Source organism: Artibeus jamaicensis, unplaced genomic scaffold (genome assembly GCF_021234435.1).
Source record: "Artibeus jamaicensis isolate MK-2021 breed Jamaican fruit bat unplaced genomic scaffold, CSHL_Jam_final contig_354, whole genome shotgun sequence".
NCBI classification, from domain to species: Eukaryota; Metazoa; Chordata; class Mammalia; order Chiroptera; family Phyllostomidae; genus Artibeus; species Artibeus jamaicensis.
The window spans coordinates 28,037,988-28,063,617 of NW_026521803.1; the positions used below are offsets into that span (position 1 = coordinate 28,037,988).

The following is a 25,630-nucleotide window of genomic DNA, read 5'->3' on the forward strand; positions in this document are numbered from 1 at the left end:
AACCGAACCGGTGACCTTTTGGTATGTAGGCTGGCACTCAACCCACTGAGCCACACCAGCCAGGGCTGAATCTGGTGTTCTTCATCCCTCCTATTCCAGTTCAGACTACCAGTATCACTCAGAGAATAATTTCTTACAAAGTATGGCCAAAGGTGTCTAATTTTTTCCATAGCCTGCATTCTCACCGGAGGAAGAGTCGCACTTACTATTTTGGGTGCATTAGCCTGGATGCTGTTTTCTGTCATAAATCAGCATAGTCAGTGGAAATCATGGGAGTGATAATAAAAGAGAAAACTTCTAGCTTTAGGAACTGCAATTTTATTATGAATTTCTGCTCCAGAATATTGATTCTATAAACCAAAGAAATCCCAATGATCATTACATTTTAATATATTCATCATTTTTAAAAAACCAAGCAGGACCAGCCCTGGCTGGTGTGGCTCAGTGGATTGAATGCCAAACTGTGAACCAAAGGGTCACTGGTTCAGTTCCCAGTCAGGGCACATGCCTGGGTTGCAGGCCAGGTCCCCAGTAGCAGGCGCATTAGAAGCAATCACACATTGTATTTCTCTCCCTCTCCTCCCCCCTAACAATAAATAAATAAAGTCTTTAAAAAACAAAACAGGTAGGACCATAATAAATATTATTTGATGTTGATCTTGTGATTTTCAAGGTGTATGTCCTAATGTACAGTGTACAGTCTAGGTGACTAGAAAGTAAAACATGTATAACCTTACATGACAAAGACTCAAGACAGGAAATAGCAAAGTATATGATCAGATGAAAAATACACAGCTAGAGACTTACCGAAATGCTTGATTCAGCATTTGATAATGAAAATGTTCTGGTGCCAATCCTATGACCACAGCATTAGGATCGCTTGTTTGTATTCCTGGGAAGGGAAAAAACTATGTAATTGTGGAAAAGTGCAATGAAAAGTGAAGTCACTTTTTACAAAAAAGCAGCTTTACTCAATCAAGTATGAGTTTTGTGGCAGTAATAATCTGTGGTTTAAGAAATTATCCTGCCCTGTGTACTCTAGAAATAGTATAAAAGATACGTGAAAGAGTATGACTTCTGGTATTTTTGCATATTTCTTTTGTATGGTTCTATAGCTACTCAGTAAGTAGAATATCTGACCTGAAACATGTAACCTGATATTCTCAAACAAGTAATTTCTAACTTCAAAAAGCTTTACTGATTTAACAAGGACAGCCATGAATTCCCTACGAACTATCAATAGATCAATAGCAACTGATGAGGGAATGAAAATCTAAGAGGCAAGGGAAATTAGACGCTGTAATTGATATAGTTGAGGTTAACACATTCATGATGAATATGTAATGCACTGTAGATCCTACTATTTTCTGCATAATTCCTCATCTACTTTTAGTGTCATAAATATTACTCTATAATGTAAGCATATTTTAGGGCCTTGGTACTTGAGAACAGCACTTCAGATATGACAACCAAACAAGTACATTCACGACCACAGTTACCACTGGCTAAAGGGTTTTTGAATTATCCACATGCCAATTCCTATTTCCCTCTCTTATTGGCTGGCATTTAAGCATTTTTCATGATCAAGTCCGCCACAATGTAAGAGAAAGAAATAGGAATAGTAGATTATCCAAGATTTCCAGTTTTCTCTCTACCAGCAACCATGAGTATTCAGTAACTGATTAAAGTTTATTGAAGGAAGAAAACAAAATCACTGGCTACAGTGGAGTTAAAGTTTTTTGAGTGCTTTTATTATTTCATCTACTGCTAGCAAAGATATTCAGTGACAGCAAAGGTATTGCTTGCTTTTCAAAAACCCATCTACTTTGGGTTTTTCATGTATATAAGGATGTTTCAGATGTTGTCCAGAACCGAACGACTAAGATTTCTTCCATACCAGGGACTCTGCTTCTATAACCCAACACCAGGTCACTGCTCATACAACTAGAATCTTTTTTTTTAATCCTCACCCCAGGACATGCTTACTGATTTTAGAGTGAGGGGAAGGAAGGGAGAGAGAGAGGAAGAGAAACATCAATTATGCACCCTGACTGGGGACTGAACCCACAACCTAGCCCTGTGCCCTGATAATGAATCGAACCAAACCTTTTGGTTTATGGGATGACACTCTAACCAATGGAGTCGAATTGGCCAGGTCACAACAAGAATCTTAATCTTCTTCAAATAAAGTCCAAAGAGAAAAACCTGATTAAAATATTGTTTTGTAGTACTTCAATTAACCCAGAAACACAAATACATTGATTATAGAGTGTATTTGTCATTATTTTTGATTGTGCCCAGTTTCTGAATACCATTCTCATAATCAGGTAATTCACTAGCTCATAAAGCTTGGTAAGAAGTAGAGCTCAACCTACCATAACAGAGGCTAAAAACACCAGATATTTACCCATATTTTTCAGACCATAAGATGCACCTCTAAAACCAGGAGGTTTTAGAGAAAAATAGGAAAAAAATTTTGAAGCAAAAAAAGTGGTAAAATATTTAGTAACATAAATAACATAATATTTAACCAATGTAAATGTAAACAGAAGTCAACAGCAGCATTAACAACCATTACTCCTCCTGGGTGGGGTGGTGGGTGCATCTTATAGTCCGAAAATCCAGTACTTTTCCAGCCTCTCTTGCAGCTATGGGTGCTGGCATGAAACACAGGCTCTGCCCACCAGAAACACCTACCCAAGGTTTTGAACTGGGAGCTAGCAAAACAAAGAAACAGAAAACCTCCATTGGAAGAGGTAACTGCTGCAGCCTCTGATTCTTAGGCAGCAGTGCTACCTGGAGCATCCAATCTCCAGTTCCACTGGGGTCAACCAGGCAAATGCAGTCAAAGCTTAGCAAGGACAATCACTGGTACCCAACCGATCAATTCTGTGACATGATGTTGCACACTGTTCCTGGCTATACAGCCCCAAAACTAACTCCAGGCTCCCCTTGGCAGTTCTGTGGGCTACCCAAACAGACTTTTTTTTCTTTCTCATAGAAATTTCCAGAAATATGTAAAAGTAGAAAGACTAGTATAATAAGCCTTGATGTACCTATCATCCAGCTTTAGCAATCCTATTTATCATTCTCACCTATCATTTTCTTTTTTTTTACCAATCTTATCTATCATTTTTTACAGTTTTTGAAGTCTTTTAAAAGCAAATCTCAAATACCATGTCATTCATTTCAGCTTTTCATATTTCATAATTTATTAAATATCACTCAATACCTAGCCCACATCTGAATTTCCCCAAATGTCTCTTTAGATCTGATATGTAATTGGCATCCAATAAGGTACATACAGTACATTTGTTATCTCTTCTCCTTCTGTAACAGCACTTCTCTTCACTTACTGGAGCAACGAGATCATCAATCCTGGAAATGGCCCACATTCTGGATTTGACTGACTTGTTGTAATATTAAATTGTTCCTTTACCTTATTTTTCCTGTAAACTTTTAATTAACTCTAGAGGCTTCATAGATTCACATTCAATTTTAGGCAAGATTATTTCATAGGCAATGTTATAAAACTCGTAATTATGTCACATTGTGAACCACAAAAATTCTGGATCTAGTACTAGTGATGTTAAAATTGATCAACAGGTTTAAGTGGTGTCAGGCTGATTCTTCTCTTTTATTAGAGTTTCCCATCAGCCCTTACCTAATGTGATTAAACTCTATTGATGTTGACCTGGCTGGTATAGCTCAGTGGATTGAGCACGGGCCTGTGAACCAAAAGATCACGGTTTGATCCCCCATCAGGGCACATGCCTGGGTTGCAGGCCAGTTCCCAGCAGGGGCCAGTTCCCAGCAGGGGATGCACCAGAAGCAACCACACATTGATATTTCTCTCCTTCTCTCCTTCCCTTCCCTTCTAAAGATAAATAAATAAAATTTTCAAAAAAAGGTTTAAAAAAAAAACAACTCTATTGATGTTGTGCCTATTTTGTTAGGGCTTTCCAATGGTGATTTTTTTAATTCTGCCATTCCTTTTGCATTTTGTATCTGGAATTCCATAAAGAATGTACCCTTATCAAATATTAGGTTACTCTAAAATATAATTCAAATAGCAAAGGATAAATGCTTATTCAACTCCCTTAATTTTTTAAATTGATGTTTAGAGGTAGAAAGGGAGGGTGAGGGGGAGAAAAGGGAGGGGAGAGAGAGGGAGAAACACTGATTTGCTGTCCTATTTATTTACGCACTCACTGACTGAGTCTTGTGTGTGCCCTGACTGGGGATCAAACCAGCAACCCTGGTGTATTGGAATGATGCTCTAACAAACTGAGCTACTTGGCCAAGTGTGTTTCACTCCTTTAACTTAGCAATTTTCAAAATAATGATCTACTACCCTAACAAACTCCAATAGTGACCAATGAGTTCTGAGGAACTGAGTATCATTTGAACTCCTGGCATTTTATATATTGATGTTTGTGTTGCGATCCATTGCAATCGTTATTCTTTTTGATGCTCAAATTACCCCTTCAAATTGGCCCCAGGGTCCTCTAGACACGACCTCATTAGTCTTCAACAGTATCCTTGCTAACACGGTTAGTTACCCCAAACTCATACAGTATCTTCCCCGATGTGGAATTAGTCATTACTCCAAGGAACTAAACTGGGAAATGGTAGCAGACTCCACAGTCTGAGCATTGGGTTGTCACTGCTTCTAGGCCTTTCCAGTGGAAGATCTAGATAATATGTATTTTTCCAGAGAAAAAGGGAGTTGATGACATTTTCAATTAAAAATTAATAATACACAGCTTTTGATGAACTAATTTGATTTTTACATTTGTACATGTATTCGCACTTAAAAGTCCTGGATCTTAACGATACTAGCATAATTACTACTTTGTTTTATCCTATATGTATGATACAATATTACATATAATTTAAATATAGCAATACCAACATGACTAATAACACTAAACTACTGAATGCAGTTTAAGATTTCTTTGCAGTGCTTTTATCCTTAGAATTTATCCTACTCTGAACAAATAGTCAAAATACTGTATTTTGATGTCATTTGAAATAATCCTTTTCTCTAGGTGGTTATGTCACCAACTTAATATAGAGTTAAGTTCATTTGTTCCAATTTGTTTTTAGTTTTCAGGTGCTGGTTTGTTTTTAACTGTTTAACTGTCTTTTAATTATGTAAAATATTTATATGGTTCCAAAGTCAAAACTATGTAACAAGCTACTTTTAAATGAATCTCCTTTCCTTCTCCCTTCCTCCCCTCTTAGACAACCATTTCTAGTAGTTTTTCATTCATCCTTCTTTAGCATCCTTTTACAAATTCTGTGTGTATGTACGTGTATATATATTCATTTCCCTCTCATGAAGATCACTCCGTATCAGGGGATAAAAATCTCTGTCATACTCATTTTCTAGCCCCGAAGCATTCTGTTTTGTGGATATTCACAGTTAATTAATTAATCCCTTCCGATGATCACTCAGGTTGTTTCCAATCTTTACTATTACCAATAGGGCTACAGTGAGCAACCTTGTTCACATGACATTGTGCATTTTTGGAACTGTATCTTGGAGACAGATGCCTACAAGTGACACACTGCTCATATGCACCTTTGATGCCCTATTGCCAAACTCCTCTCCACTGGAGTTACACCACTGTATATTCCTGCCAACACCCAGCTTCCTCTAATGAACATATTTTATTTAATTCTGCCAAAATTGGTTGGCTTATTACAAATAATTATTATTATAAATAATAATTCTTTTTAAAAATTTTATTTAGTTATTTATCACTATAAGTAATAATTCTTGATACACTGAGAGTAGAAGTTGTGAGGTTCTGCTCAACTGTATATCCATGCCGAACTTCCCTAACCACTACCTGGACAGCCATGACAGGGTTTTATATTATACTTATACCCATTTTTCTATACTGTGTCATTTCAGTCTGAGTATCATCTACAAAACAAAGCGATGTGGCAAAACTTCATAAAACCAGGACATTTTCCTAGCCTGTTAATTTTTCCAAAAAGAAAACAGTTTTATTTTCTCTTAAGTGAAAGTGTTTCATGGTCATTACAAATATTTCATACAATACGGAATGGCACCTAGTTTTGAAAAACGAGCTACTGGATTATTTCATTTAATCAAATGAATACAACGGCTCATGGACCAAGGATTATAAACTCAAAGTAATTCTGACCTGTGCTTTTTCAAACTGTGGGTCATAATCCATTAGTAAATTATAAAAACTAATTTGGAGGGCTCTAAACAGCATCAAAATCAAACACACAATTAAGTAAATCAAACAGAAACTAAAGTACTTCTCATAGAGCAGTATTGTTTACCATGTATAAACATACACATTTATGTACCAGGTTCTATGTAATGTTTCACTTACTGCGGAGTGTGCTCAGAACAGGCTAGAGAAGCACCAATTTAGATTCAATGATAGGAGCAAATTGGAAGAAATACTTCTAAACATTCAGTTTGAAGAATGGCTTATCGGAAGATGTGAAGACCCAGCTGTTAAATCTCCCCAAATTCCCCCACCTTTGAAATCAGGTAACGCCCGGTCGTCCACTAGCAGCATGGGCCGGACCTGTCTCTGCTCCACCAAATTCCTGGCTGCAGTCAGAGAAGTAAATATCTCATCTTCAGAGATCTCAAACTCCAACTTCTTCAATCTCTCCAGCAGGTCTTTCTTACTCTCTTTGGTTGTATTGGTCACAAACCTAACCGTTACAGAAGTACCACGTAACCTGGAAAAGTAAAATTCAGATGTCAACAAGGCCGCTTTTACATTCTAGCCCCCCCAAATCTCCTAATTTGGTAGCACTTGCCAAAAGTCAGAAAATAAAAGTAAATGTTTATTACTATGATCTTTTTTGTTATCTACCCAGAATTGCTTACATATTATCTACACTCCCTGGGCGACTTTGTTGCCAAGGCAACAGTCAAATTGTGAAAGCTGTGTCCACCTTTTTGAGAACCTTCTGTACTTTAACTGAATTTTACTACGGGGTTTTATCAAAGAAGTGCAAAAAAACAAAGCTTAGGAACCACTGTGCTCACAGAATATGAGAGGTAAAAGTTGCTTTAGAGATTATTAATGCAACCCTCTCTTCTTAAAGAGGAGAAAACTGAGGCCTAGAGGAGCTAAGTGACTTACTAAGCTTAAATGGCTGGGTAGCAGTAAAGCTGGGACAAGAACTCCAGTCTGCATCCTGGTTGGTATACCTGGTATATACCTATACCAGGACTGGATCTCCTACACTAGGAAAACAAAGGGCATCTCACGATGTTGTCTTTTTCTTAGCCAGTTAAAGACTGCCCAAACCCTAATGGGTTGCCAAATTTATAAACAGAATCTATCTGGACATCTCAAAGAAACATTACATTAAAAAAAATAAAATGTTTTCCCCTTCAACTACTTACATACAGGACTGTTCTGATTCCGTGATCTGCTTTTAGAACTTAAACTGGCAGTCAGGTATCAGAGAAAGACTTCATGACAGTCTGGCTTTCTCTAAAATTATTTTCTTGGTTCTACAGTTTTTAAATCCAAAATCTAAAAAGAATTCTAGTTTAGCTACAATTTCAAATTTTATATTAATACCCTATTACTTTTTATTTTGTTCCCCAAATGGATACAAGATGTAAAAGCACTCACCACAATTTAAAACATGCAAGCACATAAAACAGAAAAGAGATTCTTAAATATTCGTGCAAAGAACATTAACTAAATTTGTATGATTAAATAGTTCACGGTAATCATGACTGCCTCTATGATATCCAGCTTTTCTGAAAAACACATTAAAATTTGATGGTTTATCTCTCAAAAGAAAGTAATTATTTCAACACAACTGTTATCCTAAAAATGAACATGTAGAAGTACTGAAATAACCACATAATTTTTAATAAAGGTTTTTAAAAAACTTTTATATTTTTTACTGGTCCCTCAACTTCCCATAGTCTGTTTGTTTCTATAGAAACCAAAACCAGCCATAACAATATAGCGATTTCCCTGGATGGAAACCCACCAGAGCAATTTGTAGGCACTGGCCCCTCCAGAATGGGAGGCTCATGGTTACAGAGATACTTAATGATGCTGTTCATTGTTCAGTAGAAATAGATTTTTTTTCCGATCCAAAGTGGAAAGCTCATCTTTATAACAGCATCCTGTCCACATCCTTTCCCAGAGAAAGCCTGACTAACAGATAGTGTTAAGGAGTCAAGAGAATGTCCAATTATGCATCTGATTTCCTTTTGGCTTTAAACAACACAATGGCCACTGTACAATGAACATCATGACTCCTAACCAAACCAACAGCTTCCAAATGATGCCTACCATATATATAAGTCTCTTTTCAGTTGCTGATTCTCAAATGGAAAGTAAGCTCCCCGAGACAATGCAGGCAAGGTCTGTGTCCATCTTTTATCCTCACGCCTGGTACCGTGACACTAGTTATTAGATTTTCTGAATAACAGCATACTATTTACTATTTTAAGGTGGGAAAATAGTAAGCACCACATGCTAAGTATTGCTGACTTTAAAAACTTCTCTAAATTATTTTAGCATTAAAGTGCTTAATACCAATTATTAGTACTCTTACACTGGCCATTTTTTTAGGACACTCAGAAGCAAACATTCACATTCAGTTTACTTTAACAATATTTTACTATGTTTCCAGTTTGTAGCTAGACATGTTAATTACAGTGGCTGATACATCAGAAATATAAAAGTCTCTAACCTTCTAAGGCATTAAATTTAGTTGATGGAAATAATTCTAAAACTTCAAGTTCCTTAATTAAACTGTATTTGAGCAGCTTCACACTCAGTACTAGATCTTAGATGAAGGGGCAGGGGGTGGCACCCTGCCTTTGTGTACATGTGTGTTTCACTTCCAGATTCCTTCACATGTGATTTTTCCAAAGCTGTTTACTTTGCATTTTAGAATCTTGAGTTTTCATTCACAAATTTACATTACTGACTTGGAAAAAGATACACACAAAGAACAAAGAGCACAAAGATCAAAAGACCAACCCTAATAAAGGCTTGGAGCACAATGTGGCTCCAAGATATCACAATGTGTACATCTTATAGCTAAATCCAAGGCAGTTTTTGGTATATGGAGGCTGGTGAAATGCCATCTTACGGCCATCCATTTAGCTAATGATCTGCCTTGGTGAAATGGCACTTACAAACGTATTTGCCAGCTGAACCTGGAGGATAGCTTGCCTTTTAAGAGCTTCCTGCGCGCCTGGCACAGCTGCATCTTCAATGTGAAGTGTGCCATTGAGATCCACCAAAACAGCTTTTAATGCACGGCGTGCTGCCATCCTTCATTCCCTAGGAGAGAGTAAATGAAATGAAAGATACATTTAGAAAACAATGGACAATTAAAAACTGGGAAGTCTTCAAAATATCATTTAGAACCAAAAAGGTAATACTCAGTGTTGAGCTATTTCTTTAGAAGGAAAATGTGGTTTTTGAAATCAAAATCCAAAATTTGACTCACAAAACTTTTCTAATGCTTAGATTTTTAAAAAAACTTGAATTGAAACTATAAAGGGGGAAAAAGGGAGTTAATTAAAATAATTACTATTTATTTTCGGGTTTCTTAAAATAACTCTGGTGTAACAAATTATTCGTTTATTGATTTTTAATTCTTTTTAATTCTCTCCTCGGGATGTGTTTATTGATTTTAAAGAGAGTGAGCAAGAGAAAAAAACATTGATGTGAGAGAGAACCATTAACCGGTTGCCTCCCACATGTGCCCCGACTGGGGATTGAACCCCTAACCAGGTATGTGCTCTGACCAGGGAATTGAACTAGCAACCCCTTTGGTGTACAAGATGAACATTCCAACCAACTGAGCCAACCAGCCATGACCATTTATTTCATTTTTAAATATAAGAATAACATACTCTGAAGAAAGGGTACATGTAAACAATAAACAATGGGCGAGATCTTTTTCATCTTTGGTTATATATGATGAACATGTTCTAATCACCCATCTCCACTATTATATTCTGAAATGACACACATGGCCAAGGAGCTACAGTATTTACAGGTCACTGAGGAGGGAATTTTAAGTCATACAGTAATTTTAAAGTTGAGAAATACTGTCCTTACATTACAATGTAAAAGTTCCCTTTTGCATATTTTCCCTTTAAAATTTATTATGAGCTATATCCTTCACACCACGGAATGTAAAGTATAGTCTAAAGATAATGAGGGAGTGGGTACGAACAGTACAGAAGCTAAAAAAGATGGGGCTTCATTTTTAGTCTTTAAAAATATTCATTTTTACCCCATATTTTGTTTTTATAATGAAGAATTTTAGACATACAAAAAGGTATCAAGGACAATACAGCCACCTCCTTTACTCATCCTTCAGTTTTAGAAATAAAACATCACAGAGTTGAAGCCCTCTATGTACCCTCTCTGATCCGATTTCCTTTCTTTCTCTCTCCAAGAAAGTTACTCTCTTGATTCTGATGAGCTGAAAGCTTTGATTTAATGTTATTCTTTCTATTGTAGTGACTTGCTTTACCACTCCACATTATGCTTAGGAGATATACCCATGTTATCACATATAGCCACTGTTCATTTTCACTACTGTCTAGCATTCCATTGTAGGGATATACGGTATGTGTAATCTATTAACAAAATAAACTGATGAACAAAATAAAATCAGAGGAATGGATTGACAGCTGTCAGAGGGCGGGAGAGGCAGGCAACTGAATGAAAGAGAGTGAAGGGATTAGCCAAAGAACATACAAGCATAACCCATGGACACAGACAACAGTGTGATGATGACCAGAGAGAAGGGGGAATGGGCGTGGATGGAGGTGGACAAAGGTGGAGGAAATGGGGCATCTGCAGTAGTGTCAATAATAAAAATACATAGCTCCCCCCAAAAAACCAACCTGTAATGGTTAGTGTAAATATAGTGACAGGTACTCTGGCAAAGAAAAAAAATAAACAAACTACAGCTGCACACATCTTCCTAGATAACTCTCAAAAATCTACTACAGACAGGAAGGCCGCTGCAAGAGCCCACACACAGTACGGTTACAACCATGGCACTAAGATACAGGGATGCATGCAAAGGTGATAAACTGCAGAGGGGAGGGAACGGTCCTCAGGAGGGTCAGGGGATGGGAGGGGCTGCAACTGGGAGCGCACGAAGGGAGCCTCTAAGGTCTTCCGGCCATAGACGGTGAGTAGATGAGTGTTTTTATTTTATTAAAATTATTAAAAACTAACATCTACATTTTCCATATTCTTGTGTAAATGGCATATTTCATACTAAAAAACAGTGCTGTTATATTTTACTCAGTCACTTCTCATACATTTAATATAGCTATAAAAAACTAAATTAGTTCGTACAATTTTTATATACTCAGGAAAACAACAACCTTTATCCCCCAAATATTTTGGTTTTTAAACAAATCTTTGGTTCTCTTTGTCTCTTATAATATACCTGCTGGGAGGAAAAAAAGAGTGAAGAGACAAAAAAAAAAGAAAAAAGATATTAAAAGTTTTGATTAATCAAGGCTAAACTGCAAAATCCTCTCTTCTGTAATAGCTTCTATGTATTATTCTATTTCTGAACTTTATTGTGACCTTGAAATAAAAGATTACATCAACAACAGCATCAACTACTACCTGCCTAACAGGAGAATCAGTTTGTTAGTCAAAAGACTAGATTAGGGGTGTCAAGCTCATTTTCACAGGGGGGGGGGCACATCAGCCTTGCGGTTGCCTTCAAAGGGCTGAAATAATTTTAGGACTATGTAAATGTGACTACTCCTTAACTGTTAAGGAGCTGAAACTATTCAGCCCTTTGAAGTGGCCCAGGGTGGAAATGAGTTTGGCACCCCTGGACTAGATGGCTCCTAGAGGCTGTATTTGAATATAACAGGTAACAAGTGAAGGATTCTTTAACTTAAAATACACTGCACCACAAAAGACAAGGCTACACAAAATGAAAACAAAGCATTCCCCTTTACATGCACAGGAACCTACAATTGATCCTCTCAAAACCCACATTTTGTGAGACATCTCATATTAAAAAAAAAGTGTTAACTCTGAAGGCTTTACAAAACAGACAAGATTGGAATAACAACAAAAGGAGTATAGTGCTTTAAAAAACACTGTTCAACTAGAACCAGTAAATGGTCCTCATGTATATTATTTTAATCCTTACTGAAGCATCCACATAGGCTAAATGTTACAAAAGCATTATAAACGCCTACTTTGCTGCTTTCACCGGTTCCACAGAACACACTTTTTAAACTCTAAAATGCTCTTCTGGAGCGTTATGCATCCGAGAGCGATCGATTGAGGGCTCAAAGAAAACTGAGGTGCCCCACTCAGATCTCAAACTTGACCTTTTCAGTTGGCCCCACTGAGGCCTTGACAGCTTCTGCCATGATCTCCTTCCCAGTGAGAGAATCGGTAATCGCGGTTATGTAAACTGCAAGGCAGCATTCCATCAAACGTAACTGTAGCATGCTTATCATCTCTCTTACATGTGGAATCCCCCTCCAAAACACCCCTAAGGTCCTAGGCACAAAGAACAGATTGATGGTTGCCAGAGTAGTGGGGTGAGGGTGGGGAAAAATGGGTGAAGGGGGTCAAAAGCCCAGTGACTGTAGTTAATACTATATCACATACTCGAAAATTGTTAAGAATAGTTCTTCGAAGTTCTCATTACAAGAAAGAAAATTTAGCTATGAATACTGACAGATGTTAACTATCTTGGCGATTGTTTCCTGATGTATACAAATATCATACCATTATGTTGTACACCGGAAACTAGGATAATGTTGTATGTCTCAAAAAAAAGTTATCGCACATTTTTTCTTAAAAAAATGTAATTGTAAAACATTAGTATCATCCCAGAAGACTTGTAAAGACTTCAAAGCTAGTTCGTATGTTTGGCTTATCTTGGGTCCATGTCCCACCATCTCCCAGTTTGACCAAGTTATATAGGAACAACTGATATTGGTACGAAGTCAATGCAAAGTAAATTCTCTCTCATCCTAAGAGGAACTCAAGACACTGCTGAGGGCATCTCAATCCAGCAAGCCCTCGTTACCCTCTCAGCTGCTCTTTCTCCAAAGATCTTTATGAGTGAAGGGCGGCACTATCAATCCAAATGTACCCAGGGGGCTCTCCTGCTCCTTCCTCTCATCTGGTCAACTGCCGAGTGTCAGTTTTATGTCCTTTACAGTCTTGAATCCACTCGCTTCTCTTCATTGTTAAACTTAGTTTTGGAACCATAGCTTTTCATCTAGCCCAATTCAGCAACTTTCTAAATGTCCTTTCTGCTTCAAATAATCCATGTCCAGCTCCAGATCTATTCCCTGAAATGCAATAGTGCAGTGGTGAAGGACAAGAACTATGGAGCTGTACATGTCTGCATTTGAACCTTAACTTACTAGCTGTGTGAAGTTGGGCAATTTTCTTAATCTTTCGGCCTCAGTTTCTTCACTGCTAAAATACAAAAGATAACACCCGTCATCTAACGGGTGATAGGATTAAAGAAAATAAGACATGTACTTTGAACAGTGTTCCATACATAGAAAGGCTGGGTTATGTACATGAGGGGTTATGTACATCTTCTCAAAAACAGAATTATCTTCTAGAGAGTGGGTTCCTCATAGTACAGGCTTCCCCTGCCAGGTGAGTGTTCTAGGAACCCACCTGTATCAGTGTAATGAGCTGGCACTGGTGTGAGAGGCTGTGTTCGGCTTCAGTAAATTTTTTCCAAGACTCTTTCAATACGTTTGCCCTTTCATGATGGGTAATTTATGAATGCACTGGCCCACACCCTGTTGAGTGCTCAGCAGTTTTTATCCAAAAAATGGCCGACCCCCAAGCTCCACCCTCCCTGTTCATCTGATCTTGCCCCAAGTAACTTTTTTTTTGTTTCCGAGGATGAAAATAAGTTCTCAAAGGGAAACATTCTGCCAGCGTGGAAAAGGTGAGACCAAAAAATGGCAGCAGCACTAAAAGGCATCAAAATCAACAAGTTAAAAAACTGTTTTTTAGCAGGCTATTAAAAAGTCTCAATAGGTGTAATGCATCAAATGGATAGTACTTTGAAGGTGACTGAAGTTTAAATATGTAAGAATACACAACTTTTTATAAATAAATTCCAGGGTTTTTATGGTTCACCCTTGTATGTGTGGGGGTAAAGGAAAGAGGAAAGAGTACATACTGGATGTGTGTCAAGAACTGCAAAAATCAGAATATGATGTCCTACAAGTAGGGATGCCCAACCTTTTGGCATCTCTGGGCCACAATGGAAGAAGAGTTGTCTTGGGCCACACATTAAATACACAAACACTAATGAAAACAAAAAAAAACCTCATAATGTTTTAAGTAAATTTACAATTTTTTGTTGGGCTGCTTTCATAGCCATTCTGGGCCACATGCAGCCAGTGGACGGCAGGTTACTTGAGAACTTGAGAAAACATTTTATACCAAAATAAGGCTATATTGTGACACACAATTCAAAACTTGCATAAATATTTAAGATAAAAGAGATTTCAAAAAAAAAATTTCCCCTAGGAGTCTGGGGCTGTTCAGAACATGCCTCTTAGAATCCCCTGTGGGGGGAGGGGATTGATTCTCTTTTCTTCCCCACATGGTACCAGTAGAAAAGTCTGGAACCACTGTATGCACTCAGTAAATGGTATTAACCCAGTTACTCCACAATTTCCGCAGGATAAAGTCTTAACAACGAACACTGGTTTACCTTTCTGACTCATTTATCTATACTCCCACACTAAAGGAGCTGTAGGTCAGAAGTCCTGCACTTGACCCCTCTCATCGCTGGACTTTTGCCTGAGACCACTTTTGCTCCCTGAATCCTACCACTCCTGACCCCTCCCTACATCCTTCTTTTCTCTGGCCAACTCCTTCAGCCCTTGGGTCTGAGATAAATGTCATTTCCTCTGGCATTCCAGAGTCCAAGTTTCTTTTCTCCCAGGGCTGAGCCAGATACCCCAGGTGCTCTCATTGTTAAATTTATCACTATCCCAACTGTTAAACTCTGTGGGGAAAGGAGCTGTGTTGCCTTTTCCACTGTACTACTTAGCACTCAATAAGGACTTCTGAGTTACTAAACTTAGGAATCTCGGTTTCTACGATTCCTAGAACAAGAATCTTTCAGCACTAAACAACGATTCCCCCAATCTCCAAGCGGAGGGGCAAGAAGGGCCGGTCACCGTCCTCTGTACCAGCCCTCGTTCCAAGGCCTGGCAAACGCCTGACGGACTGGAAAAGAAGCCAGTTTCGAAATACAACCCTGGGGCAAGGCCCGAGGAACCACCACCACCTCTGACTGTCCATGTAACCGGAGTAATTATCGGCCAGCGCACTCCGAGACGGGCGGAAACGCCTCGTGCGCTTCTCCGCGCACGCACGCCAGCGCCGCGGCCTAGGGGGCGGTCTCCCCTGGAGGGGTGTGACAGTCTTTCTTAAACGAGAGCACGGGTTGGTCCGTGGCCCAGGAGGGAGGCTGGCCTAGGGACGCAAACAAGCCTCCAAATCACGAGCCCTCTCACAAATAAATGCAGCATACAGACAAGTGGTAGTCGGCAGTCCCAGAGCGGCTCCTCACCCTGCTCCGATCGCCGTCCTTAGCAAAGGCCCCGCAAACAGTAAAGTCAGCGCAGCCGCCCGGTCAGCTGAGTCCAGGCCGCGGGTCCACAATGCCCCTGGCAGCTTCCGGATGGACGCCGGAAATTGAGCCCACGACTGCACCGGAAATCCCGCCTCTCTTTCTCTGTCTCCGCCTAGTCCACTCCGGGTTCCCTTCCAAGCTCGGACATCCGGTACTTCGTCTTGTCCTCCCTCCTCGCCACCATCAGGACAACGAGTTGTTCTTGAGGCCCAGTCTTTAATGGTGCGGCCTGCTGAGCCAGCCAGGTTACAAGAGGAAATACAAGAACTTCTGCCTTTGCTCAGTAGCTGTCTCCCATTCCACAGCACCATGGTTGACCCAAGTTTTGAGTAACTTTGCTGCAACCCTCTCCACCACTTCCCCATTTCGAGGGGTAACTCAGAAGTCACCTCCTAGATAACTTCCCTTGAAATACCCAGTCTCTGAGGTTATTTTCTGCTACTTGAATAGCACCTGGCATTGACTGCCATTAACTACTACCTCAGATAGCGTTCCTCTTTTCTGCATCAGCTATCCTAATACCTTACCTTGCTGTTACCCACCCTGCCTCGCATTACAGGATGCTACCACAGACCTTACCTAGCACCTCTAGTGAAGACATCTCTTAGGACAGAACCACCTCCCTCACTTCTCCCTTCCCACACACGTTGGGAGTCTCTGCTTGCCTCCCTTTGATTCACCTAAACTGAGGTTGGAGGTGGTCATCATGCGTGCTCTGTGAAAGTGACTAAAATGAAAAACTCTCTGGAGCAATCTGACATAATAGGATATAGACTCTGGCTTACACATGTGGGATCCTTTGACAAAACTGCTGCTCTTTGGTTGACTGGGGACTCATCTGCCAGAACACCATCCAACATCCCCTCTGCCCGGTGCTGTAGTCAGCCATGTTGCAAGATATAATCCTTTCTGTTCCCTAGACTAGGGGCTTTTGCTTTTCTTCTGCACTGGGAATGGAGGTTTTTTTTTCTTATTCATATTTGTTAAGTCTTTTCTATGTGAGGACCCACTTGATTGAAGGTAAGGGAACCTGTTCTTTAGTTTCCCCCTCAGAGCCAGGAGCCCATATTTGACCAGATTAAAATACCACTGAAGGATTTTAAGCAAGTGGTATTATTAAGACACACATTTTTCCCTAAATGATTACTCTGGCTGCAATATGGAGAGTGAGTGGGGGAGGTGCCACAGTGTGAGGCCTGGTCAGCAGGTACTGCAGAAGGTACTTGCAAAAGAGACGGCTTAACTGTGTGAAAACAAAGGCCAAAAAAAAAACCCCAGAAATTCAAGAGATCTTTAAGTAGTAAAATAGTGAGAAATTAGTGATAAATTGAGGGTAAGGGAGAATAGGCATCAAGATAACTATTAGGCTCCAGGTTTGGGCAATTGGATAGTATAACAGATAGTGTCCTTCACTATGATGTGAAATAATGAAAGAGGACTAATGGCTTCCTTCTCATCAAAAGACTCAAATGGCTTTGCTGCCAAATGGCAAAATCAATAAAGAAGGGATGCACCTCAAAATGGAGAGGCTGATTTGGGGAAAAGATGGGAGCAGAGATGTAAAGAAAGCAGCTTCAGCACTAAAACAAAAAGTAGGATTCCAAAACTTATCTTGATCATTAATACCATTGGACGTTGCCCACTGTGTCCACAGAATGTTTCCACAATATCTGACATCTCATGACCAATCGGGCTGAGGAAAATTTTAGCAAACAAGAATTTCATTGTGCACGGTATCAAGATTTTATTACTGGTAATAACTTTGAATTTGTAAGTCAATGAAAAAGTGATTTCACCAAAAATATTTTACTTCAGAACATCTTTTTGGTTGAGGTCCATCTGGAATCAAAGCTTAGTGATCTGAGAAAGATGTATCTAAATCACTTTTACAGAAGGAGCAACTCAAAACTGAGGTCTTAGGCGTTTAAGTCATCTGATAAACGGTTCTGCTTGGCATATTAGAAATATCCTGCCTCCTACTCTTTTTACTCAAATATATTGCTTTCCTCTAGTCATTTGATGAGTGCATGAACATGCATGCACAAGTGATTACATGTACCTATAGAGCACAGATCCCTTTGCTTACTCTAAGCAGGGATTTTTAAGCTTGACAAGAGTAAAGTAGCAGCTGAACAATAAGCCTCTGGGCCTGGTCCCTGCTTCAACTAAAAACAGACCTGCTCTCATCTGCTTTAGATATTGGAGCATTATAATTTTGTTATTGCTCCTTTGAAAGTCTTGTTCTGCTATTAACAAAGTTTGAATACCATTGCACTTGATTAAGGTATAAATTTGGTTAATTTTTATAGAGCCGAGATCCTTTACAACAGGTCAGAGGCGTACATATGCAGGTCAGAATACGAAGGACCAGAAACATCTTGGATACATGAAAGCCAGATGATCACAAATTGTTAGTTCTGAGAATGGTTGAGGAGGAGGATGTGGGCAGGCAAGCAGGGCACTTACGTTACTGCCAACTAAAATAAGATACTATGGTTACAAAATCACAACTGCTCTGGGGAAACCGGGGTTAACCTCTGAAAGCTTGCAGGCCTCCCTTCAGGCACACTCAGGTAAGAAACGCTGGAGTGGCTTCCAGAAATAAAGTACTTCGACGTGCTTTACTTTTCCCAGAACAGCACACTCTGATCCTGCCCTTCTCTGACTGCTGCCCAGGTGAGCATGAACTTGGGCAGCCTGACACTAAGAGAGCACGAAGGTGTGCTGTAATGTCTTACATGAAAATAGCATCAGGACGAAGTCTTTCTTTTTAAAATTCTGTATGGCTCATAGCCTGTGCTTCTTTTGAATATGTCCACTGGCTTAAACTCAGGCTCATGCACAAGCTCTTTGTAAAGTCAAAAGAGCATTGCCTCTAAGTGCCAAATATGCTACCCCCATGAACCAAGTAATCAACTATGAATCCCTGGTACTTTTCTTTGGCTTAGCTACAAGCTCAAGGTTCAGAGATAATCCATATCTAACTCAGGGATGGCCAACAAGGCATCAAATACCCACTCCAAAGTTTTAGAAGTAAATTAAGACATAGAACCAAAGCTGCTCTTGCATCTCTGTAATATATTTCAGCAATTTGACTTATTGAAGAAAAAAATGGACTGTTTACTCTCATGAAATCTGTGCTTAGTGATTTTACAGCAAAGAACATATAAGTGTTACAGACAAAATGAGATTAATTTCGTTAACACTGACAAGTATATACTAAGGTACAAAAACAAGTGTTTGACTTGGAAATTTAACTTTATTTATAAATGTCCTATAAACAAAGATGTCATTCCACCCCTTTAAAATATTATAACTGATAATTTCCATAGAAACTATTTACACAGTTTTAATCTTTCTGCATAAAACTGTATTATAGGATGAGGAAAATATAGGATGTTCTAAGACATAAAAAAAACACCTAACCAGCATGAATGCCCTAGTGACAGATGGAAAGAATTAAGAATCATACTCCCTAATATACTACTCCAAGAATTGAAAACGTGATACTTTTGGGAGAGGTAAATGCTTCACAATAAAGTCTTCTTATAGTACAGTTAGAACTGTGATTGTTTAGGATTGCTCTTGCAGGCTAATATTTATGCTGATTTCAAAAAATGAGTCATAGTTGTAAAAAGGGCACAGACTTTTCTACTCAGATTTTTCCACCAATGAAAAAATATAAATACTGATCTGATCTCATCATTCAGGCCAATTCCTAAAATAAGAAATGCGTGAAAAGAATTTAAAAAAACCCCACAATCACCATGCAACTATCTGACCTACAAAATTATAATTCTCCCTGAAGTCAGATTGTATTGGTCCTTGATACTTACTATAAATTTGAATTTTTCATAGCCAGGACAACAGAGACAAAATATTTAATGAAAGAGTTCAAAATAAAATCACCCCAATTACCTATTTATCAATTTAATTGTAGTACTTTTTAAAGTCTTTTACATTTTGTCTAGTTGGAAAACAACTCTCTGAGCATTATAGCTAAGTCACAAGGAACTTCAAAAATTGAAAAAAGTCATCCCTGAGAAGTGAGAGGAAAAGCTCTAGAAACACAGAAGTGACAGCCCTGCACCTTTGAACAATCTTTACCACACCACGTACTTTTATTAACAGTCAGCAACCGACTATATTCCAATCCTGGAGAGTTACTGCCTCTGATGATCTCATCTTTTCATAATGAAACTGTTAAGTGCGACATTCAAAAAAAAAATAAGATAAATAGGAACTCTGGTTTTCTCAGGTTTACATTTCTGTCAAGTCCAAGGACAGCCGGCTAATATATGTATCTTCCAATAAAGCCAAAGTAGTAACTTCTGCTGCATCTCTTCTTCTGAGTCTCCGTTTCCCCGCATTCATCTTCACCCAAATAGTAAAAGTAATACAATTGCAACTGAGTTTATTATTATTAATGGCACTGCAAAAAAGAAAAAAAAAGTTTACTATAAAGAAAATATCTGAAAAAACTAAGTCACAGTTACTAGCATCCAGAAAGGATGGAAATACCTAATAATATGTCATCATAAACATGTTGCCAGTACTTGTAACAGGAACATTCAAATATCACTGGATCATAATATTCAAAACTTAAAGGGGGCTTGTGTGACTGGCAATAAAGGTCACATTGTTACAATTATATTAATAGGTAAACACGTGTAGGTAGTGCTGGTGTAGCTCTTGGAACACAGCACACTGGACCCAGGCAGAAATATTCACAGACCCATATGACTGGCTATGAGTGACACTTGACATTAGAAATACATTGCAAAGATGACTCCGTAGCTTCATCACTAAATTAAGAATGAACTTATCATTCTATTCCAAGTTGTGATTAAAGCAGAAAAAAAAGAGGAAGACAATGAGAGAGAGATGAGTTTTAAGGTTTTCAAGAAAAGGTTCTGAACTCTATTGAGTGGCTCTAAAATATTTATTTTCTAAGAGAATAGCAGATATGGGACCTTTCTAGGACTTTATATAGCAGATATAGGACCCATGTAGGACTCTAGATGACTTTACTGCTTGGAAGCAACAGAGTTCCAGAAGGCAAGAATATCAAGTCTTTTGACTCTGAGAGGTAACTTACAAACTGATTACACCACTGAGCCTTCCATTGGCTTCAATGGGCTTAAAAACAAGAAGCAAACTAAGAAACCAATCAAGTGAGGTTAAAGACAAAAAAATTTCCCACCACAAAGATAGTAGATATATTCACACTCAGAAGCTTTGCTACTTAAATCAAACCATACAATTAAAACATAAGAGTGCTCCACAAGTGTTTCTTCTTACCTCTCATTACGGTTCTTACAGATCGAATCAGGTTCATTAGCTGAGATTTAATTCCTGGCTCCTCTCCGAATCCGCCAATTCCCTGGTCTGTTCCCCAGCCGACTACATAATATAAAAATGATTAGCTGTGTTAGAATTTATTATGCACTGGCCTTGCTCCCTCATTAGTCATTTTCTGAAAGATTATCTCGAGCCTTTACAGAAAGTCATACAACTCAAAAGTACAAACACTATTAAGTGAAATACTTTACAGTATATTTTTTACTTTTGATAAGCAACAAAAACTCATTTCATTTCCACTTTGGTTTTATAAAATAAACTACAGTCTAATAAATTATTCCATGGCATTTAATTCAGTAAAGATGACCAATGTGACACTGATTATTTTTTTACTCCTTTTTTAAGCTAACGAAATATTTCTCAAGTCAGAACTGAAAACGCAGCGTCAAGTTGAATAATTAATTAGCTAAATTCAAACTTTATAAAACCTAACGTAATTACCAGTCTAAAGACATTGTAACCAAGACTCACTGTCTACATTACACGGGGGAAACTCTGACCTAGACGTGGCCATCACTTGGTCGGGCCTTCAGAGCACGCTCCATCACGTCGGCGGGGGCACATCTTTTGTTCCCCTTGATCACCTTTCATTTCTCAGTTCTGAGGTAAGGAATTTAGCCTGCTATCCCATTTGCGTTCTGTAAATGAATCTTTTACCTTCTTCTACATCATTTTCCTGGTTTATAAATCATTATTCTTTATCTTTACCTGCTAGTTCCTTTTTTTAATTGCCTGACACATTCTTCTAAAGACTTACATGTCCTCATTTCTACAATGTGTCCTTCTCTTGTCCTCATTTCAGGTCCACCTGTCATATCTCCTATGACTACATTTTTGAAATCTCAAATGACTTAATTAATTCCTGACATGTTAACCCTTAAACCTGAAGACAGAGAACAAGTCTTCATTTTATACAAGTATCAGGAAAAAGATTTCACTTTGCTTAATGATATTTTGTTTTGGCAGCCCCAGCTGACTAATACAGTTTCATGTTTCTTTTGTATCACTCATCATTAGTACTGGACATAATAAATAATTGTCCAATTTTTTAAAATGTATTTTTTTAGAAAAACAGCTTTATTAGCCCTGGCTGGTGCAGCTCAGTGGATTGAGCACGGGCCTGCGAACCAGACAATCACGGTTCGATTCCCAGTCAGGGCACATGCCTGGGTTGCGAGCCAGGTCCCCAGTGAGAACCACATGAGGCAACCACACATTGATGTTTCTCTCTTTCTCTTTCTCCCTCCCTTCCCCTCTCTAAAAAATAAATACAAATCTTTAAAAAAATAAAAATATCTGTTCCACTGTGAGATATACGAGACAGAGACATTGCTACATCTTTTCGACCTAGCATGTAGTGACTGCCCATTTGTTTTAAGGAATGAAGAAAAAACTTCCTGCCAACGAATCTAGAACTTGCCTGCTTTTCCAGCTAATCACTGCTTCTTTTTCTGCATTTCACTTTATTTTACTGAATTTATTGGGGTGACAATGATCCACAAAACCATACAGGTCGCTAGTGTACAACTTAATAAAGCATCATCTGCACTGTGCATCGTGCGCCCATCACCACAGTGCTTCCATCTTTCTTATGCCTGAATATTTTGTTGAAGAGAGCTGTTCATCTCCCATCTAAAAACAAAACAACCTCCACAGAACTCACTCTGAAATCCCCTTCCCGTTACCTTTTCTTCATTTGCTCCCGCTTATTGATTCCCTCGCACAGTCCTGCTGTCTCCACTGTGTTACTGTCTGCTTCCTTCTCAACCCATCCCAATATGGATTTGACCTACGGCTGGACTGTTTTTTGGAACAGTTTTTTGTAACTGTTTTTTGTAAAATCAGCAATGACCTTACTGCCTTGAATCCTCAGGACATTTTTCAGTCCTGACCCTACCTGGCTTCTCAGAACACGCCACTGCTGTGCTACCCCGTCTTCGTATGTTCCTTGCCTTCCGTGAAACCCCACTGTTCAGATTTTCCCACTTCTCTGTTTTACTCACTCATCCGTTTCTCCTGTCAGCCCTTCCATCTCTACAGATACTGGAAGAGATGCAAGGACTGTACTGGTCACCAGTTCCCTTTGTACTCTTCTTTCCGTGAGCAATTATTTCTTCTTTTCATACGGCTTCATTTATCATCTGTGGTTGACAAAGTTCAACCTCCACTCTGGATCTTGCTCTGTTGTACGGTTTTAAGTCCAACCAACTATACCACACCTCCACTCGTATATCTCACAGACAAAACCTCAAACTGGGCACATCCAAAACACATTTCATTTTCTTCACCTTATCCACCACCACCCCGATTTTCCTCCAGCACTCTCTAACTTGGTAAAGGTACCACCCTTCACTCAGTTGCTTAAGGCAGAAAACCATGAGGGATCTTTGACGTTTTCCTTCCTTCCTCATTCCTAATGTCCAAACAATAAACTTGCCTTTTCTACTTTAACTATCTTCTGATTTGTAAGTTTCCCAGGGCTCTGTACCAAAGCACCCCCACTAGGTGGCTCAATGCAATAGAAATTTATTTTCTCACAGTTCTGGAGTCCAGAAATCCAAAATCAGGGTGTTGGCAGAAATGGTTTCTCCTGGGGGTTCAGAGGGACAATCTCATCCATGCCTGTCTCCTAGCTTCCTAAATGTAACGGTAACCTTGGCATTGGTTGGCTTGTAGCTGCATCACTCCAATCTCTGCCTCTCGTGTGGCATGGCCTTCTTCCCACTGTGTGTCTGTGTATTTCTGTATCTCTCCTTCCATGGACATCTCACTGGGTAGGGCACATCCTATTCCAGTGTGACTTTCTCTTAACTTGATTACACCGCAGAGACTCTACTTTCAAATGAGGTCACATTCACAGGTACTAAAGGTCAGGACGCACATCTTCTGGGGGATACACACAATTCAACCCACAACAAGATCCCTTCCACTTTCTGGTAAATAATAGTGGGTGAAGAGATGGACTCGAGTCAGACTGGTAAGTTTCAATCCTAGATTTGCCACTTCCTGGCTGTGTGATCTTGGAAAAGCTACCTACTCTCTTTTGTGCTTCAGGTTCTCCAACTGTAAAGTGGGGATAAAACTATCTCATAAGGTTGCTGTCAGGGTTTTACAAGTTAATATACGTGAATCACCTGACACAGACCCCGGCACACAGTGTGAAGTATTAGTTGTTATTAGTCTTGTTATTGCACCCACTTAGCTGAGAGTATGCCACCATCCCTACCTGCCCTGTTTGGAATGCTGCTCTCCATCCACTCTTCTACTCTTCCAATCTGTTAGCCAGGGGATCTTGCAAATAACACACGTCTGATTATGTCACTGCCCTGCCTAAGACCTTCTTTTCGGCTGCCCTAGAGTTTTCTAACCTTCTCAACTTCTCCTACCCCCTCACCTTCACCTGGGTAGGGTTTACTCACTTGTCAGATTTGGGGTTGGACCCACTTTCCCCAAGAAGCTGTCACAGATTCACAGGTTGAAATTTCACTGCACTTCTTTCCTATAATATTCTGCATCTTTGTTGTTGCTACTTGTTCAGTTTTATTTACATTAGCTTCCACGGGGAGGGCAGGGTGACTGCTGTAACCTCAGCTCTTATTACCTGGGCCGGACACATAATTTAGGCTCAATAAATCTCTTCTGTAGGAATAAATAAATCAATCTTGTCCATGGGTTTGAGTTTCAGTGATTCACATAGTCATAATTGATACAATGTGGCAAGTAAGACACATAAACGCAGTACCCTGCTTCAATTTTACCTCTTACAGCAAGAAGCAGCCTGCTCAGGATGGCCTGGACCGTGAGGTCACAGGGGCCTAATTTGTGTGTTCATCTTTGTATGACTCTAGCACGGTTCCTGGCACATCGTAGGCACCAAAAAGTATGTGCCGAATAAACTTTTTTGGACTGTGGGTGGGTGGAGGTCGTGAAAATCCCAACACCGTCCCTTCCCTCTTAACCCCAAAGCCCAGGGAGCCCCATGGCCCTCCAGGAGATCAATCACCCAATCAGCTATGCTCCAAATGAGCCACGCCCCTACCTCTTTACTGAACACTCAGACCCCAGGTTTCTGATCATTAAAAGCGATCGCAGAGAATTGCATTAAATTACTAAACGAAAGTATTCGCAGGCAGGGGCGTCCCTGGCTCATCTCAGTATCCCCCTCATTCTCACCCCCAGGGCTCGGCGCACAGTGGGAGTCTGTTTAACGATCTTTATCCCGCTGTTGAATTCAAACCTGGTGAGATGAAAGTGGCTCGGCTTCCCCCCGCAAGGAAGGGCCCCAAGAATCGGGCCCTCGGCCGCTCGTCGGTCCCAGCCCAGCTTGTCCCCTCACGCGGCCGACTCCGGTCCGCGCCCCCCCGGGCTCTGCCACCGCCGCTGCCTCAGCCCGGCCCCGCGGCCCCACTCACTGTTCTTGAGGAAACGCTCCTCGTGCAGCACGGCGATGGCATTGACGCAGAGCAGGGCGGCCTGCAGCAGCGAGTACAGGGTAAAGGCCATGGTCGCCGGGAGCCAGCCCGAGGCCCAACCGATTCGTCCGGAGCCGCCGCAGGGAACGTGGCACCACCTTGGCCGGTGGCCT

At 39.8% G+C, this 25,630-nt stretch overlaps 2 protein-coding genes across 3 annotated transcripts in view; both read right to left on the minus strand.

Annotated features, from left to right (window-relative positions):
- The window catches only part of HDHD2 (haloacid dehalogenase like hydrolase domain containing 2), a 31,778-nt gene extending 16,033 nt beyond the window's left edge, over nt 1–15,745 (minus strand). The window contains exons 1-4 of one of the 2 annotated variants that reach the window (XM_037165074.2): nt 15,622–15,745; nt 9,219–9,329; nt 6,530–6,738; nt 808–892 (exon numbers count right to left, since the gene is read on the minus strand). In XM_037165074.2, coding sequence (XP_037020969.1) covers nt 808–892; nt 6,530–6,738; nt 9,219–9,319 — 395 coding nt within the window. In that variant the 5' untranslated portion in view covers nt 9,320–9,329; nt 15,622–15,745. Of the gene's footprint in view, nt 1–807; nt 893–6,529; nt 6,739–9,218; nt 9,330–15,582 lie in introns of both variants that reach the window. The other variant, XM_037165075.2, reaches the window with a different exon arrangement.
- A 3,073-nt stretch (nt 15,746–18,818) lies between these two features.
- On the minus strand, nt 18,819–25,630 carry IER3IP1 (immediate early response 3 interacting protein 1). Its single transcript, XM_037165076.2, has 3 exons — nt 25,458–25,630; nt 20,986–21,087; nt 18,819–20,116 (listed from the first exon to the last, which is right to left on the minus strand). The coding sequence occupies exons 1-3, from the start codon at nt 25,546–25,548 to the stop codon at nt 20,061–20,063; spliced, it is 249 nt and encodes an 82-aa protein (XP_037020971.1). The 5' UTR covers nt 25,549–25,630; the 3' UTR covers nt 18,819–20,060.